Here is a 17,648-nt window from a genome sequence, read left to right as displayed (position 1 = left end):
AAGGGGTGGTGGGGGGGATTCTGAACCCTGCAGTCTGACCTGCCCACTCTGCCACCTCCTCGCCGGCACACGCAGAAGGATGACAGACACCTGGGCAGGGCTCCCGGCTCCGGCGTGAGTTAAGTGATGCTGTCAGTGCGTGTGTCATTAGCCACGCTTGCACATCTGGAAGTGAATGTTGCACAAGCCGACGAGATGTGGTGATGTGAAACTTAAGAAATCAAGGGGCCAGAGCTATGCTTAGTTGGTGCATGCGAGTCACCAGGAAATGTGCTGTGTCACCAACAAAGGACAAATCTTAGGAAAACAGTGCGTAACACAACATGCACTCTCCCATTCTCTACCTATCTGAGCTTTTAAAGAAAGTTAATTGTTCACGGCAGACTTGACTGGGGGCTCTCAATTGCAGGGACAATTGCAGAGGTCACGTGCACGTAGGATGGGCACTGATGGTAGAAAGGGAAGGAAGTGCCGGGCTTAGCAACCGGCGTTCGCAGGAGCTCAGACTGGTCCCCTGGCATTCTGGTTTAAACTGTCCTTTGCTGAAGATTCTTCGGTGACGGGCGGGACCCAGCCCGGCGTGGCTTCTATCAGAACATGTGGGACCCACATTTGTTCCCCTTTGTGTCTTTTCGTTCACAGACGTTTAGAGCATCCTCGTTAAAATGATTCGGAGTGAGACGGAAAGATCTTGTTATAAAATAAATCCAGTTAAATACACTTTGTTGTATTGCCTCATTTGTGTGATGCATGGACCTAATTTTCCTCTCTTTGTATCTTCGCTATGTACATTAGGTGATGCCTGCCAATTAATGCGGGGGGGGGGGCGTCTCCAATTGCTTCCTCTATCTTCTTAAACATTAAAAATAAATACTTGCCATCTGTCTCATATCTTGAAAGCAATTCAAAATGGTTACTTTTGTTTTCCTCAGGACTGCAGCACAGTTTGCAGCGTTGGTGCTTCTGAACTGCAGAGAAAGCTCCATGTCTACTACTTTGCACAGGTAACGTCATTTTAAAGTGAGTCCCACAGATCCGACAGCAGCCTCTCAGGACATGGGGTGGGGGGGGCAAGGCAGAGAGCAGTAGAAGGTGGTGATTAAAAACACGATCTTTGGTTGTCTAAGAGACCTGGACAGGATACTGAGCGTGCTTCTCCCTAGCTGAGTGGCCTCAGGAAAGTGGCATAACCACTGGGAGCCTCGGTTTTCCTCACCTGTGAAATGGGTATAACAATCACGGTACACAGCACTACTATGGGGGAATGCATACACGTTTCATTGCCTACCCAATTCCTGGGTAAGGCATAAGACGTAGGCGGTAGATATTGTCATTTTCACCATCATAGTTTGCTACGGACATAATTCAGTTTGCCAAAGATGGTTGTTTAAAGGGTTCACGGTGGCTAACACTGGCACCTAAGGAAGTAGCTGTGCGTGGAAACTGTGTTCTTTCCCTATAGCCATTAAAATAGAAAAGCAAGACATATTCTCCAGTTGTCTCCATTACCCTTCTAGCACATAAGTCAACTTGGGTACAGGACGGGATTGGGGAAGGCGAGAGAACCTGAGAGAATCTGGATCCATGTATAGCCACAACAGCACTTTCTAAAGTTGTTGTTGTTGTTGTTGTTTTAAGTAAGAAAATAGTATACTATAAACCAGCAAATGCCTGAATAATTTAACCATGATTAGAAGGGCAATGGGCGGCCGGGCGCGGTGGCTCACGCCTGTAATCCTAGCTCTCTGGGAGGCCGAGGCGGGCAGATTGCTCGAGGTCAGGAGTTCGAAACCAGCCTGAGCAAGAGCGAGACCCCCGTCTCTACTATAAACAGAAAGAAATGAATTGGCCAACTAATATATATACAAAAAATTAGCCGGGCATGGTGGCACATGCCTGTAGTCCCAGCTACTCGGGAGGCTGAGGCAGGAGGATCGCTTGAGCCCAGGAGTTTGAGGTTGCTGTGAGCTAGGCTGACGCCACGGCACTCACTCTAGCCTGGGCAACAAAGCGAGACTCTGTCTCAAAAAAAAAGAAGGGCAATGGGCAATTTGAGAATGTTCTGTTCTGCAGTTTCTCCAAGACTTCCTCCCGCAGTACCAGGGAAAGCTTTCTAGAAAGATCTGAGCCGAGTGCTCGGAGACCGTGGGTGTGTCGTGTGAAGTCCGCCCTGTACTCACGGACCACAGAATTGTGGGATGCTGTAGAAAATGCCAGATCCTCCACGGGACCTAGCCGGGACAATTTTAGCAAGAAGCAGGCCGAGGCTCAGCACATTGCCCGGAAAGCACGCAGCTCATTAGAGAGCTGGGACATCTCCTTTCTTTTAGCTAGGTTTCAGAAAATCCGTTAAGCAGACCGACATTTTGTGTGTGTGTGTGCCCCTATAAATATCTGAGGCTCGCAGCCGATTCCACGCACGGCGCGGTTCCCCCGACGGCCTTATTTGAGCATGACTTAGCTGCTCGGCATCGCCCCTGCATGACAAAGTGGCCGAGTCTTAACAGTAGCAGAGGATGACTCCCAAGGCTTTATTTAGACCGTACAGTCAGGGCGATCCAGCCATGAGTCATCCCGACATGTGCTTCGGAATATCACACACCCATGAATCCTGGCAAAGATGTCGCCCGCTGCTCCTCCCGCCGTGCCCGGCCAAAACTCTTTCCGGGTTGCTGATATTTTTACCCCGGTCGCAGAATAAAAAAAAAAAAAAAATTTACTTGAAATTCCTAACCTGGGCACACATCTAAACGTCCCCTCTGCAGTCATAAAATTAAAAGCAGCCTGCATACATTCTGCACATTTAGCAAAATGAAGATTCCCACCCCCACCCCCACCCCCAATGAAGGGGGCTTGTGAGCACTTTAAAATGGAGGACATCCCATCACTCGGAGAATGATGCTGAGAAGCCCGTTTCCATGGAAACGCACATTGATTTTTTTTTCTCTTTTTACCCTATCACAGCTGATTGGCTTAGTATAATCTGAAAAGGGACTCCGAGAGGGATCAGTTCGCACTGATCCTGCCAGTCAGGTAGAGGCAGACTGACACCTAAAGCTCCTCACCAGAACGTAGTCCTAAGAGACACAATGCTGCCCATTTTATTTTCCAGCAACCTCTACATTGAATGCATCCCTTTGGTCTTAAAAAAAAAAAAAAAAGGGCATCAATTCGTCTGGCCCTGGTGTCACCTTCTAGTTTCCGTCCTCCTGGGCTGTCATGGAGGAGGCTGGGGTCGAGGAAGAGCGGGCTGAGGAAGGCCGTGGGAACCGCTCTCTGGGGCCAAGGCCCCGCCCTGCCATCTCCGCCCTCCCAGGCACACCTGGGCCAGGTGCTGTGCAGGCACGGCCAGGTGGGGTTGGGGGCGGCAGGCCCGGCTCTCACTGCGGAGCTGGAGCTGGAGCGGGCAGGGCAGGGCTGGGCGGGGCGTGGGGCGTGGAAGGACGCCCTGCAAGCTTGTCCCTGGGCAGACGGCTCTGCAGTGTATTCCCTGGCTGCAGTGGCAGGAAGCGAAGACATGGCACGTGTTTCCCTCCCGTGCCCCTGAGCCCCGTGGTGGTTGTTTTCGAGTCTCCGCAGAAGAGAACTCCGTGCTTTTCAGCGACGTCAGATTGGACAGCGGGCCGTTCGCTCCACTCCCGGCACAGGCTGTGGGTGACTAATGCAGCAGGAATTTGTCCAACCCCACCCCCACCCCCTGAAAAACAACCTGACTCAAGATGCTGATAAGAATTCTTTTATGTTATTCCAATAAAAAATACATTCATACAGAAATATAACAATCTTGCAAAAAACAATTTCAAATAAAATCTTGTAAAACAAAATTTTACAAAAATCTTACAAAGATTCTTTAGATAACAGGGTGCTTCCAAAAGAAAGAAAGAAAGAACAAAAGAAAGAAAGGAATTTCACTAATAGAAATTTTTTTAATTTCAAGCAAAAAGTTTTCTGCTTGATTGAGGCTCAGTTATCACCTGAACAGAATGTACGTCTCTGTGTACTGGCGCACTGTGGAAATCGTGGGGCAACGCCTCACCCAGGCAGAGCTCTGACGGTGTTTCGCAAGTGAGGCAAGCCAGTGCAAGTTTTTTTTTTTTTTTTTGTCTTTTGTTTACCTTCTTGCTTAATAGAATTGTTATGGCTAAGCACACGGCAGGGCCAAAAAAGGAGTTTTCCAAAACGCAGCAAATCAAGTGCTAGGATTTTGAATTGCCAAAAGAAAAGTGCATTTTCCCCCTAAGCAAAATAAAAATGAGTTTTTTAGGTAAATGTATTCATCAGCCCAGATTTGAAAAAAAAAAAAAAAGAAAAACAAAAAAACCAGTTATGTGAGCTTTCATCACTGCTCATTTCCAGGAAGATCAAACAAAATACCAACCCGGCAGACTCACATGTGTATATATATACGCATATATATATATATATATATATAAAAAGAAAGATCCGCACCCACATAGCAGCAGCTGGGGAGTGTCAGCTGTCCGTGCTGTGGTATGCCAATTTGGGGAAATTGCTCCTCCTTGGAAAAACTGGAAGAATCTACATGCTGGAAAAAAAAAATAGCTTCATCTGCATAAAAAGTGTTCTAAAAAAGACTCCCTGTGATTAGCTTAGGTTAGATCTTCTAACCTAGAGGCTGAAATTCGAATCAAAGCCTTAGTGTGTCTGAGTCCAGCTGGGCTTCCAGTATTCTGTTCAGGCCACTCCTGAGTGGCCACAGGTGCCCTATTCCACTCACGCCACAGACGTGGAGCAAAGGTGGCCGTGCGGAGTAGACCCAATGCCAAGAAAGTCTTCAGCAAATGGTTAAAGATAAAGCCTCTATAAAAGTTAGATTATAGTTTTCATCTGTTCACCTCCTTTATGGCCATTCTGAAATATTTCTTCACAGGCTGTGGAATTTTCTAGCTAAACATTCTAGTTTCTCCTTAAAAAAAATATTTATATATTATCTATATATATAATATATATATATACACACACACACACATACACATACTATACACACAAATATACACACACAAGAATTCTGCCCACTTTTTTAAAAAAAAAAGTAGTATACTTTCTGTATTACCAACAGATAACTAGATAGACATGTGAAACTTGTGCCTTTTAAGCAGATACATTAACATTGGGTTTTTTTCTGTTTTTTTTTTTTTTAATACTTCTGTATCTTTAATATGTGTGGAACGATTACATATTAAATACAGCCGGTGTGTGATCTATACAATTGTTGTGCAAGGTCCACACAAACGTCTCAAGGTGGCAGAATTGGTCAGATTTTTCAATTATCCCATTTTAACACTGACAGTCAAGTTGTCTGAAATATTGAACAAATACTGACATGTTTATGAGGGAGTTTTTCATCTATCTGTCCCTGGGAAGGAGGACCTTAAAGAGATTTTGTTGTTGTTGTTGTTTACTGTATTATACGTCGATACAGTACAATGCCAGGTGAAAAAAGAGCCTTAATAAAGCATGCATCGCCCACACCCCTGTAGCAGACCCCGCGCTCGGGGGTCACTTGCGTAAGGCACCATTATGAAGATGAACAGTGCATTAACAGCTAGAAAACCAGAAATTAGTCCTCAAGGCATAAATAAGAGAAACATAGCTGCATGAGAAAAAACAGTTTCTAAGCATTAGTGGTTTCATCCACCCAACTGAGAAAAACTTTAGGTTCTCCGTTGTCTAATGTACCATCAGACCGGCGATTCCCTGCCCCTGGCTTTTTCTTTTTCTTTTTTTCTTTTTTTTTTTTTTTTTTGACACTCAGCACGTGCCTCACTTCTTCAAAGGGCATCAGAAAAATCCTCCAAAAAATCGATTCAAATTCAGGATCGCTTAAAAAATAACCCTAGGCTGCACGCCGCCTCTCCAGAAGGGGAGTGTTCACAAAAATCGAAGGGGGGAAAACGGTTGTGTGTCGCCAGGCCTGGGTGGCCAGGGGGGAGCGGGGGGGCCACACTGCGCCAGACCGACGGCGGCATTCGTAGCTGCCCGTGACCCAGAATCAGAGCTGCAGTCCCGACTGGCAAATGGAAAAGCATTAGAGTCCCCCAGACCATGCAAGACTTCTTGTACTATAAGGAAAAGTTATCATTGTGTTACATCTGCAAATACACAGCTTATACAATGGGTTACAAATGAGCTCGGTTGTAGCAAGTAAAACAAGCTACTTGACACATTGCACGTTTATAGTAGCTGCACCAGACGACCAAAGCCTCCTTGCACACGACGGGACAGGGGCGCCCGCCCCCCCGCCACAATACCACTCGCCACGCTGGGGTCCTGAGTTCCCACTCCCCCACCCTGCACGTTTTTCCTTTTTTTTTTTCTTTTTTTGTATTTTTGTTTGTTTGTTTTTGTTTTTTTTTTTTCCTAAGGTGCAGACACACACACACCCCCCCCAGGAAATGACTGGTGGTCACCTCATCTCATGGTATATACTCCTGACACACAAAACATTCAAACTACTTTTTCCCCCCCCTGTCCCTTGCGGCTTTGCCACCGCAAGGGAAACAAACAACAGCAAAAAAAGTCTGCCTCATCACACAGTCAGAACAAACAGATCCTCGACACTCAGCCGGCCCCGCCACGGGCGTTCTCGGGGCGCATGCTCACGGCAAGGGCTTCGGAGCCGCTCGGAAGGCCAGGGACCAGCGGCGGCGGCCAGTCCAGGGTCACCCACACACTCGCCGCGCACCACGGGGGCCACGCCGCCGCCGCCGTGTCGCCCAGGGCATGTTCAGCCCTCGGGGAGAGGCCCCGGGGGCGGCTGGGCAGGGTGCAAAGTGGCATGCTTTGGCCGGAACACGCATCCTCCTTCCATGGCCGCCTCGCTCGCAGCCCGGAAGCCGTTTAGCAAACCACAGGACTCGCCTCTCCGCGCCCTCAGAGGTGCCTCTTCATGTGCAGGGCCAGGTGGTCGGACCTGGAGAAACACCTGCCAGGGCAGAGCAGAAGCACAGACGTTAGGAGTCCGCCGCGGCCGCAGATGTGCACACACGCGTGTGCCCCAGGACCCCGGCTCCCTCTCCCCGGCGCTGCCAGCCTCGCTCCTCTGTCCCAGGCCACATTCCCCGGCACGGGGAATCCTGACTTACAGGCGTGCACACTTACAGGGTGCCTCCCCACACCTGCATCAGCACCTGCGCTCTCTGCAGAACTCGGGCTGACCTCACTTCTATCGCCTCAACTATGCCCAAAAAGGTTAAAAGGCCGAGCTTCAAAAACCATCCACAAAAATCGCTCTGTTCTCGCGCATGCCTGGTACGGTGCTTCCTGAACACGGGCAGCTAACATAGCTCAGACTTTCCAAAAAGGGACGTCAGCACACGGCAGGGAACCTGGGGCCCTCTGCCACACGTGCCTGCCCGGCCCGCCCCGCCGTCCCTGCGCCTGCCCTGTGCGGCTCTCCTGCCCGTACCTGTCACAGTGGGAGCATTTGAAAGGCTTGGCGCCGGTGTGCTTTCGGAAGTGTCTGGTTAACTCGTCACTTCTTGCAAAACGCCACTCGCACCCTTCCCACGAGCATCTGTAAGGCTTTTCTCCTGGGGAGAGAGCAGAGGACAGGCGGGCCGTGACTTCATGGGACGAGGAGGGAGGGGGCGATTCCACAACACGCGCTAGCAGGGGGCGGGCTGCAAGGGCAGGGCCCCAGCGGCCTCAGGGATGCATAATGGGCTTCCAGGAAGGGCAGTGTCTGCCGAGCTCAGGGTTCACGAGCACCAGCTCTCTCCTGACCCAGCCCTGGGCCTCCCACTGTTGTCCGAGAGACCCTGGTGTTTGGCAAAGCCCACGCCACCGCTGTCAAAGTTAAGGCGCAACGGTGACAGCGACTCAGACTGGCCAAATACTTCCAAGAGGAGGCGTCAGCCCGCCGAGCCCACGGCCCCGTCCAGGGCAGAGGTTTATCGCCTTCTCCATGGAAACCGTTTCTCTCCAGCACTGTTTTGTTCCTTACTCACTTCCCTGCGGAACGAGCCTTTCTGCGGCTTCCTCTGGGACCTTCTACATTTCTACTGAAGACATGCGTTTCTGGGAAACCCCATTTCGACACCCCCTGATCACTCTCTGAACGGCAGTCGAAGTACCAGACCGCCCTCCTTCTTTGGCCAAAGGATAAATCTGCGTGCAATAAACGTGCCACCTGAGGACACAAAGTTGCCGAGCCAGTCCTCGGGTGTGTGCTGGGACAGGCAGGGCCCTGGTTTGCAGGCCACCTGCTCCCAGTCCCAGCCCTGTCTCCAAGCCCACCCGGGACCCTGAACTGACCCCCTTGGCAATCTGCCCTTGGAAGGGTAAGAGAAGTCTGCACCCCCTCCTCGGTCCCTAGCATCTTCTCCAGCTCTGACTTTCCTGTGATTCTCCCCCAGTTATCCGAGAGACTGTCGTCTAAGTGAGCACACTGCATCAAGATGCCGTTGTTGTTTTAAGTGGCATCAGAAAACAAAAAATGCAGAACACACAGAGAAACTCCCGGGAAACACCCCTGACGCATGCTGGTGCTCACAGAGCAGTGGGGTCCCGCTCGGGCCTCCCACACCTTCCTCGGCGCACCGGCGCGCGACAGCCACGTGCCCAGCGACCCTCTGGCCACCCACCGTGACCCGGCGCTCGGACGCCAGGGTGTACACAGCGGGCCCGGGCAGAGGGCTGGGGGTGCCCACGGAAAATGTGGCCGGGCCCTGTTGGTTTCATCTGAACGCGTCAACAGCCACTCATCCGGCTCAAACGTCCAGCCTTACGGGGTTCTGCTCTGAACTCCAAAAGGCCCCAACTCCCAGGTGACAACGGTCTGGGGAAGCGAGGGTTTGCCTGCTGTGGCCGCCTCCCGTTCCCAGGGCAGGGGCGCCGCCGGCTGGGGACTGACCTGTGTGCGTGCGCTGATGCGCTTTCAAGTGGGAGCTTTTGGTGTAAACTTTCCTGCAGCCGTTGAAGTGGCACCTGTGCACCCTCCTCCTGCCATCCGGGGAGGCGTCGCCGCTCCCCTTGTCGCCCGGCTTCCCCGAAGTCCCGCTGCGCACCTTCCCCGGCAAGGGCAGCTCCCCCGGCCCGCACCCCCACAGTTGGGAAGGCTCCCTGCTCAGTTCTGGAGACGACGGAGGCGTGGAGGTAACCGAGGAGCTCAGGTTCCCCGAGGAGCTGGCCAGGACCTCGCCGGTGGGGTCAGAGGCAAACTTGGCAGGGGGCGAAAGCTCCTCGGAGCTGTCGGAGGACTCGCTGCAGACGTCCGAGTTCAGGCTGTTGGTCTCCAGGTTGTACCCAAAGCTCGGGCCCATCAGGGAATCCTCCGGAGGACTGGAAGAGAGCTGCAGTTCAGAGTCCTCCTTTTTCTCCCGAGCCAGGATGATTTTGGTCCACAGATCTTCCTGGCTGTCGAATTTGATTTCCGAGGCTGAAACATAGCAGGGCTCGCTCTGGAGGTAGCGCTCCAACTCCAGGCAGGTCTGCGCAAAAGGAACCAGAAGAAGGCACGTGACTGTCAGGACTGCCGAGAATAGAAGGAAAAAAAAAGCACATTTCTCTAAAACCATGCAGGGATTTGAAGGGCAGAGAGACTGTTGCCGTGTCACTACGAGGGGCAAAACCGTCTGCCATTAAGAATCTGTGTCCTTAGGGAAGTTAGAGGAAATCTGTTTCTGGGAATGAGTAAGAATTCAGAAGAAAAACCAGAGGGTGAAACCTCTCGCGGCTTCCCCAGAGTTGCACGGACGGCCACAGTGAGTGATGATCACTCAGCCAGTTTTTTTTTTTGTTGTTGCTGTTGTTATAGTTACCAGTGTTGATGTATCTAATGGGTTTCCGGTAACCACAGAAGAGAACCAGCCTCACAAACACCACCCCCCCTCCCAACAGGTTGAACCAGATTATCTGACATTCTCTAGAACCATGTGCAGTGAGCAAGGCCCCACCGTCCACACCCCGCAGATATCCACGCAACAGGACAGAAGGATGCACGGCACACGGGTGTGTTCTGACGGACCCTCTGGGTTCACAGCTGACCACACAGGGCCACCCTCAAGGGAGCAGGCCGCGGCTAGCCGTCTGGTCTGCATTCAGGGATATCGGTGGAACTGCAGAGGAACCACCCATTTCCTGTGTCGCTGAGACCCAGTGTGTTTTTCAAAGAGTGCCATTCCCAAGTGCAGGGCCGGCCGCCGTGCATGCCACAGAACTTTAATTACTTCTCCAGTGGTCAGAGAAAAAACAAGGAGCGTCAACAACAGAGTGGAGAAATGATTCCAGAAAGGCCATCTGCTCCGGAGAGGGAGGCGAGGGGGGAATTACTGCACGGCCCTGCTGGGAGTCCCACAAGGAACGAGAACTTTATCTACTGGCCAAGAGCACAACTGGATGAGTCATCACTCCTATTTCTTTCACGCAATGCCAAAGGAGACTTCCTTTCTGAAATTCTGACCAGCAGCCAAGGAAGGACTCGGTTCAGATAGACATGCAGTGTGGCCAGGACAGGGCACCCCCCCAGCAGCCCCGCAACCAACCTTTCAAGAAGCTACAACTGCCGAGATCAGCATCCCCTCTCCCCACCATCTCAAACTTCCTAGCCACTGGAAAAGAAAAATGGTAGGAAACGTTTTAGGATTAAATTATGTCTGGCCCCGATTTTCACTAGGATCAGCTGCCTGCATGTCCATATAAGGCTGTCTATACTACTGGCGATTCTACAGCTGTACATGTCTCCACCAAACTGCTCTTTGGAGCACATCATTTTCAGGGCACATACCTTCCTGAGCACAGCCCCTGGGAGAGCGGAGGAGGGCCGCTGCTTCCCAAGCAGGGCAGTGTGCCTTCTACCAAAACGCATGCACACCCTCTCCCCTCCCCGGGGACTCCCCACACCGCAGGCAGGCAGGAGGGGGAGCGACCACTGTTTTCTCTTTCCCCCTAAAATTAGAGGGCTGAGTTACAATGCACACCGGAGCGTTCTCGGAAGGGAGGCGGCCATGTATTCTGCTGATGTTCCGGAGGAACAGCAGGCAGAGCACATTTATTGAGATCTTGTTAAACTTTGATAATCTGGCTAATTTAAGATCTCCATTATGCTAATGGGCACCAGGGACCAGAAGGAAGCTCTCAGAGAGTTTAAAAGCCTCGCAAGGCGACCAGGAGCCAAGCCTGGCCCGGTGCCCAAATCCCAAATACCCGAAGGAAACTACTTAGATCAATTTCAATCACGTCCCAGGGAGCAGCTTCTTTTGAGGGGAAAAAAAACAGGGGGAGGAAGGAGGAAGGCAGGAGAGGGTTGTGTACAATTAAGCGGGCGTGTGAAGGCTGCAACACTTTGCATTTCATCCTCCTCAAGAGCTTTCCAGGCTTAGAGACCCCAGAATGTATCTGATCTGGTAATTCACTTAGTGACAAAAAGCAAACACCAAGGCAGGGCAGAGAGACGCCACCACCAAACCCTCCTTCCGTCTTTTTTTTTTTTTTTAGACAATGGGACAAGTGTCAAGTCTCTCTCCCCTCTTGCAATCTTACGAATAAGAATGAGAAAAATTTAAGTTGCTTAAATGTCCAATGCCAAAAAATTCCAGCCCCACTAAAAAAAAAACAAAAAATGCCGGAAACCGAGGAGGTCCTCCTTTCCAAACTGAGACTTGAAGCAATTAGGACGGGCTCATTGTCATATGACTGACAAGTCACTGGTGTGCAAACAGTTTTGTTTTGTTTTCTTTCCCCTGGCCAACCAGAAAAACAGATAAGGAAGGAGGAAAAAAAATAAAAAATTAAAAAAAAAAAAGGGCAGGTCTAGGAGAAACGGGAAGAAGCATTGCAAACAGGGCAAAGACATTGGCAATGGCAACACTGCAGATTTTAAAAAACTGCACGCTGGAGCACCAGAAGGAAAACAAAAACAGAATGTCTCAAAAAAAAAAAAAAAAAAAAGTGCCCTGGCAGTAGCAGCAAGTGCGTCCCTGCGACAGGACCGGGGCCGTGCAGTGTGGACCCGGGCCGCGCAGTGTGGACCCGGGACGGCCGTGCAGGATGGACCCAGGCCGTGTAGGGTGGACCCGGGACGGCCGTGCAGTGTGGACCCAGGCCGTGTAGGGTGGACCCGGGACGGCCGTGCAGTGTGGACCCAGGCCGGCCGTGCAGGATGGACCCGGGCCGTGTAGGGTGGACCCGGGACAGCCGTGCTGCGTGGACCCGGGCCGCGCAGTGTGGACCCGGGACGGCCGTGCAGGATGGACCCGGGCCGTGTAGGGTGGACCCGGGACGGCCGCGCAGTGTGGACCCGGGACAGCCGCGCAGTGTGGACCCGGGACAGCCGCGCTGCGTAGACCCGGCCGCGCAGTGTGGACCCGGGACAGCGGCGCAGCGTGGAGCCCGGGGCAGGGCCGGGGCCGGCGCGCGGTGTGGACCCGGCCCGCGGTGTGGACCGGCCGCGTACCTGTTGCCAGTACTCCTCCAGCGACGGCAGCGCCGAGAAGTAGCCGGTCTCGTGCACGATCTGGAGCTCCTGGAAGATGCTGCACATCGGGAGCACGTCCATGGCGGGCGCCCGAGCGCCGAGCCCCCCGCACGCCGGCCGCGGCCCCGCGCCCCGCGCCCCGCGCCCCGCGCCCCGCGCCCCGCGCCCCGCGCCCCGCAAGCTCAGCGCCCGGCTCGGCCAACGGCGCGGAGACTGCGAGCGCCGGCGCCGCAAAACTTCCCTATTCAAAGCTCCGCCGCCGGCGCCCCCGCCCCGCCCGCGCGCCCGCCCCCGCCACGTGACCCGCCGCGCGCCCGCCCCCCGCGCGGCCCAATCCCGCCGCGCCCGGCCCGGGGGCCGCGCGCCGGTGACGTCAGCTGCGGCCAATCGCGCGCGGCGGCACAGCGCGGCCCCGCCTGGCGTGACCGAGCCTCTCCATCACGGGCCTCGCCATTGGCTCGATTCGAACGCGGCCCGCGCCCGATTGGAGGGCGGCCTCGCAGGCTATTTTTAGCAGGGTATATAAGGCGCGGGCGGCCGCGCGCCGGAGGAGTCGGCGCTGGGAGGTGCGCGGCCGAGCGCAGGCTGCGTCCGCCCGCGGCCGGGGCCGGGGGAGCCGGGCCGGGGAGCCGGCGCCGGGAGAGGCTGGCCGGCCTGTCCCCGCCGCCGCGGCCGAGCCCCGGTTCCAGCGTTGTCCCGGCGGACGGCCCCCGGGTCCCGGTCCCCGGGCCGTCCGGTCCCCGCTGTCGCCCTCTGCCCCGCAGTCCCCGCTGTCCCCGCTGTCCCCCTGCACCCCCAAGGCCACCCCGTCCTCCTGCGTCCGTCCCGGGGTTCCCCTCTGCTCCTCCAGCCCCGGGTCCCCGGTGCCCCCCTCCGTCTCCGGGGGTCCCCTCTGTCCCCTGGACCCCCAGGGCCGCCCACCTCCCCATCGCCCCCTGCATTACTGGGGTACCCCTCTGTCCCCTGGACCCCCAGGGCCGCCCACCTCCCCATCGCCCCCTGCATTACTGGGGTACCCCTCTGTCCCCTGTACCCCCAGGGCTGCCCACCTCCCCATCGCCCCCTGCATTACTGGGGTACCCCTCTGTCCCCTGTACCCCCAGGGCCGCCCACCTCCCCATCGCCCCCTGCGTTACTGGGGTACCCCTCTGTCCCCTGTACCTCCAGGGCTGCCCACCTCCCCATCGCCCCCTGCATTACTGGGGTACCCCTCTGTCCCCTTCCACCCCCTCTGTCCCCAGGGCCACCGAATGGGGGCGGGGCAGCACGCAGACTCTAGGTCTAATTGGGAGAAATCTGTTTATCTTGCAGAGGGCGGTCTCAAAGAACCCTCTCCAAGGTTAACAGCTAGGTTTTCCCATGAATGTGTAAACAATTTAAATGAGGTGGAAGCTGACATTCAGTGTACGGTTGTTTTTTGTTTTTTTTTTCATATAAATTATCTTCTAAAATACACCATAATACTCATTTTCAAGTAAAATGCCAAGAACACAAAGAACGAGCGTTTTTACTTTCAAGATGGAAAACTGAATTGTAGACACTATTATAGTTTTGTTTTTTTTTTATTTCAAAATAGAATTTAATGGACATGCTTTTCTAAAAAGTTTTGAAAGAATGAGCTATGTAAAACAAATTTCAGAGGGTTTTGTGTGTTCAGTTTTAGAGAGCTGACTAGCAAGGTGGGGAGCCTGTGAAATTCTAGGTAGGGTCCTTTCTTTTGAGTCCATAGTTAAGAAAGGCCATCATCTTACTTTCTGTGCCTACTTTGTGTGGACTGTGAGGATGGTCCAAAATGAACTGATAAAAGTTATTGTTGGCCTATGCTTATCATATTTACCCAGTGACCAACAGGCAGGATGGGTCCCCCAGAGACATCACCTTGGGTCTGAATGGAATGGCTTTGCTTTGAACCATACACAGAGGGAGCCCAACGCCCAGTGACTATCTGCTAACAGTGTGGGGGAAATAGTGAACCGAGGATATGGTTTTCTCAGTCATTAGCCACAGGCTGTGACCTTGGCCCCAGAATTACCAAAGGAAGCAGGAGTCGGAAGCAGGTCTGCAACTGAAGACCCGGGCACCCAGGACACACCTGGCAGGTCAGGTGGAGGGAGAGCAAGTTGCCTGGTCAAGGAAGCCAGGATGGCTCTGATAACGACCATCCGTGCATGGCATCTGGGCGTCACCGTGCAGGTGTCCCAGCTGACCTTCGGGACAACGAATTATGAATTGTTTTAATATTTTTTAAGTCTACATTCCTGTAGCATGTAAGTTCATCCTCACCTCTCAAAGGAGGTGCATGGTGGAAGCCCGTAGGGCTTATTTTTACAAAAGTGAATCTAGTCTGACGTGGCACAGATATAACAGCATCACAAATGTAATTTTCAGGAAAAAAAAAAAAAGATTTAAAAGCAGGATACGTATAGAAACTGAATTTCGAATAGGATAAACTCTATGACTTCCTGCTGCGCCCATTAGCCATTCAACACGTATTACTCACACCCTATGACTGGCCAGATATTGGCACACAGAGATTTACAGGATGGGCAAAAGTCCCTGGGTGTGGAGGGGCAGGAGACTATAGATGCCTTAAAACGAAGTCATTTCTGCTTCTCACTGTGGAACCATTTGGTAGGAAAATATCACTTTCTTTGTATGTGAAAAAGAGTATTTATTATGACATCTGAGCAATACCAGTTGCACCCAGTTTTTAAAAACAGCAGCAGAGTCACCCAGAGCAGGGAACTATGGCCTGGTATAAAAAGGTGGACTTTAAACTCTGGTTATCTCTGCTACGTGTGTGGCCCTGGTCATGTTATTTAAACAGGAGATTAAAATGTCTATTAGAATTAGTCTGGCATAATTTGAAGAGATAACGCACTAAAATCCCCGGGGGAGTGGCAAATAGTAGTCATTCAATAAAATGAAGGCAGTTGCACTTCTTCTTCAACATTTATCCATTTCTAAGTTTGCTCTTGATACTTATTTTATGATCCCCCTACCCCCTTTTGTTTTAAACAGTAAATGAAGGCAGATGTCAAATAAAATCAGCCTCGCAGGCCACAACGCAAATGAGAGGCAAAGTTGCTGCTCAAGTCTCTGCCACCATCTTCAGAGGGTCAGGCCCCTTTGTGTGTGACTGCTACCCTCCTTGGGGGTCAGTCATCAGCCTCCCTTGCTACCCCACCCCACATGTTCTTTCCTTTGCTGCTCGTACTTCCAGGCTACACTCGTTTATCCCAGACCAGGAAGCTGTCTTTGCTGGTTTTAGAAAAAAAGAAATAATCTATTGTCTAAAATAAAGTTTGCAGTTGAAACCTAACTTTTCATGTAAACATGATTGGAATCATATATTGTTTTTAGGTACTTTTGATCTTTCTGTTCTAGATGATTCAAGAGGAACTCTTAAAAGAAGTCTTGTAACTCTGTTCTGAGGATAAGTGCAATGATGCTCACTAATTATATTGACGTGAAGCCAGGTTTGCTGTTTTGTTTTGTTTTTGGTGTTGTTACCAATATATTGTCCATTCTGGAGCAAACTGTCAATATTTCACTTCATCTGTTCCTTTTGGCGCGTTGTATAAAATATAATTGTTAAGAAAGTGCTTTTGAATATTTTCATGACAGGCATGCTATGTAGGTGTAAAACGTTCATGCTTATTTAATGTCCCATTTGCAGATAATTCTGTTTAAATAGTGTGTATTGTCTTTTCTCTCTGCAGCTTTTTTAAGGAGGTGTTTTTTTGTTTGTTTGTTTTTGTAATTGAAAGAAATGGGTTATTCCATGACATGTAAGTTATAGATTCACTCTTTAAAATAACTGTTAGTGCTGAGAACAGCTAATAAAGGAAGGTGCCCTACTGATGGTTTTCAATAGATGTTGAACTTTACTTATTGACAAATGGAACCTGCTAAATACAATGATGGTGATGTGTGGGGCATTTGTGGGGGAGGATTTCTCTCTACCTGAGACCTTCGTTTAGCAGCCCTCTTTGTAAAATGTGGTGGGTGTGAGGTGAGACAGCTGTGCCTCTCCGCAAAATAGTGGCTCTTGAAGACACTCTGAGTGGATCCCTCGTCTGTCGCTAAGATATCCATTCTCTGCAAGTCACTGTGTATATTCCACACGTTTCCAACAAAAATCTCCGCAGCCATTTTTTTTTTTTTTTTTTGTAGCAATTGTCATGCTGGCTCTAAAATGTCCAGGAGATGCTAAAGATAGTATACAGCTAAAACCATCTTGAGAGCCAGAGGCTTTCTAATATGGTTTTTTTTAAGACTTAAAGCAAAACTAATCATGGCTGTGTGGCTGTGGTGTAAATGTATACAAATAAGTCAATGTGGCAGAGCAAGGAGCTCAGAAGCGAGCTCCTACTCACACAGATTTTTCGATTGTCAAGACGGTGCGAAAGCGACCCCGGTGCGGTTTACTGAGCTCTTGGGTCTGTGGTTTGTCGTCTTTCATTAAAATCTTGGGAAACCCACAGTCACCTCTAGTGTTTCTCCTGTCCCATCCTCCTCCTGTTCTCCTTCCGGAACTCCCATAACACGTGTGTTAGACAGTTTATGTTGTCCCACAGATCTCAGATGCTCTGTTTCATCTTTTCGTTCTTTTCCCTGGGCCTGTTTCATTTTGATAATTTCCATGGACTATCTTCAAACTCGCCGGTTCTCCCCTGGTTGGGGGGGAGGGGATAGTCCTGTCTGCCGATGGGGTCATCGAAGGGCTTCCGTAGAGGGACAGTGCTTTTTACTTCTTGCATTTCCATTTTTGGTCTTTCTCATGATTTCTTTTTGCCGCACGTCTCTGTCTTTTCCTTGTCCGTTTTTCCACTAGATCTTTTTTCTTAAATCTATTAATCGTCATTATTTTAAAGCGCTGTTCGATAGTCTCAATATGTCGATTATCCTCAATTGTTTTGCCTCACTTTTTGGATCTCTCTCAATGTTTGTTTAAACGTGACATCATGTTGAACAGAACAGCAGAGGTTTGTGTAAGTAGAATTTCCTCCTGAAAATGGGCACGGCCTTTGTTTGTAGCTGCCATTGTAGGGCAGAGACCAGCACTTTCATTCTGGAAACGGCCACATAAGCAAATACCGTAGGCTTTGTGGGTTATAGGGTCTTTCATGCAACTTCTCCGCTCTACCATCTCAGCCATAAAGCAGCCTGAGACAGGAAGCAAATGAATGGCCATGGTTGTGTGCCAATA

General features: G+C 51.3%; 1 protein-coding gene across 4 annotated transcripts; it reads right to left on the bottom strand.

Annotated features, from left to right (window-relative positions):
* Positions 1-3,720: 3,720 nt before the first annotated feature.
* Positions 3,721-12,601, bottom strand: KLF6 (KLF transcription factor 6). 4 transcript variants are annotated; one of them, XM_012745153.2, is made up of 4 exons: positions 12,416-12,601; positions 8,876-9,452; positions 7,430-7,553; positions 3,721-6,946 (listed from the first exon to the last, which is right to left on the bottom strand). In XM_012745153.2, exons 1-4 carry the CDS (start codon positions 12,515-12,517, stop codon positions 6,895-6,897), a joined length of 855 nt encoding a protein of 284 aa, XP_012600607.2. In that variant the 5' UTR covers positions 12,518-12,601; the 3' UTR covers positions 3,721-6,894. The 4 variants fall into 4 exon arrangements, with proteins under 4 accessions (XP_012600607.2, XP_075853612.1, XP_075853614.1 ...); XM_075997497.1 differs by lacking the exon at positions 12,416-12,601 and adding an exon at positions 9,918-10,499; XM_075997499.1 differs by lacking the exon at positions 7,430-7,553.
* Between the last annotated feature and the right edge of the window lie 5,047 nt (positions 12,602-17,648).

The sequence above is a fragment of the Microcebus murinus genome, chromosome 25 (assembly GCF_040939455.1).
Source record: "Microcebus murinus isolate Inina chromosome 25, M.murinus_Inina_mat1.0, whole genome shotgun sequence".
Lineage (NCBI taxonomy): Eukaryota > Metazoa > Chordata > Mammalia > Primates > Cheirogaleidae > Microcebus > Microcebus murinus.
The sequence above is the reverse complement of the archived record's forward strand: the minus strand, read 5'-3'. Positions and strand labels throughout refer to the sequence as shown.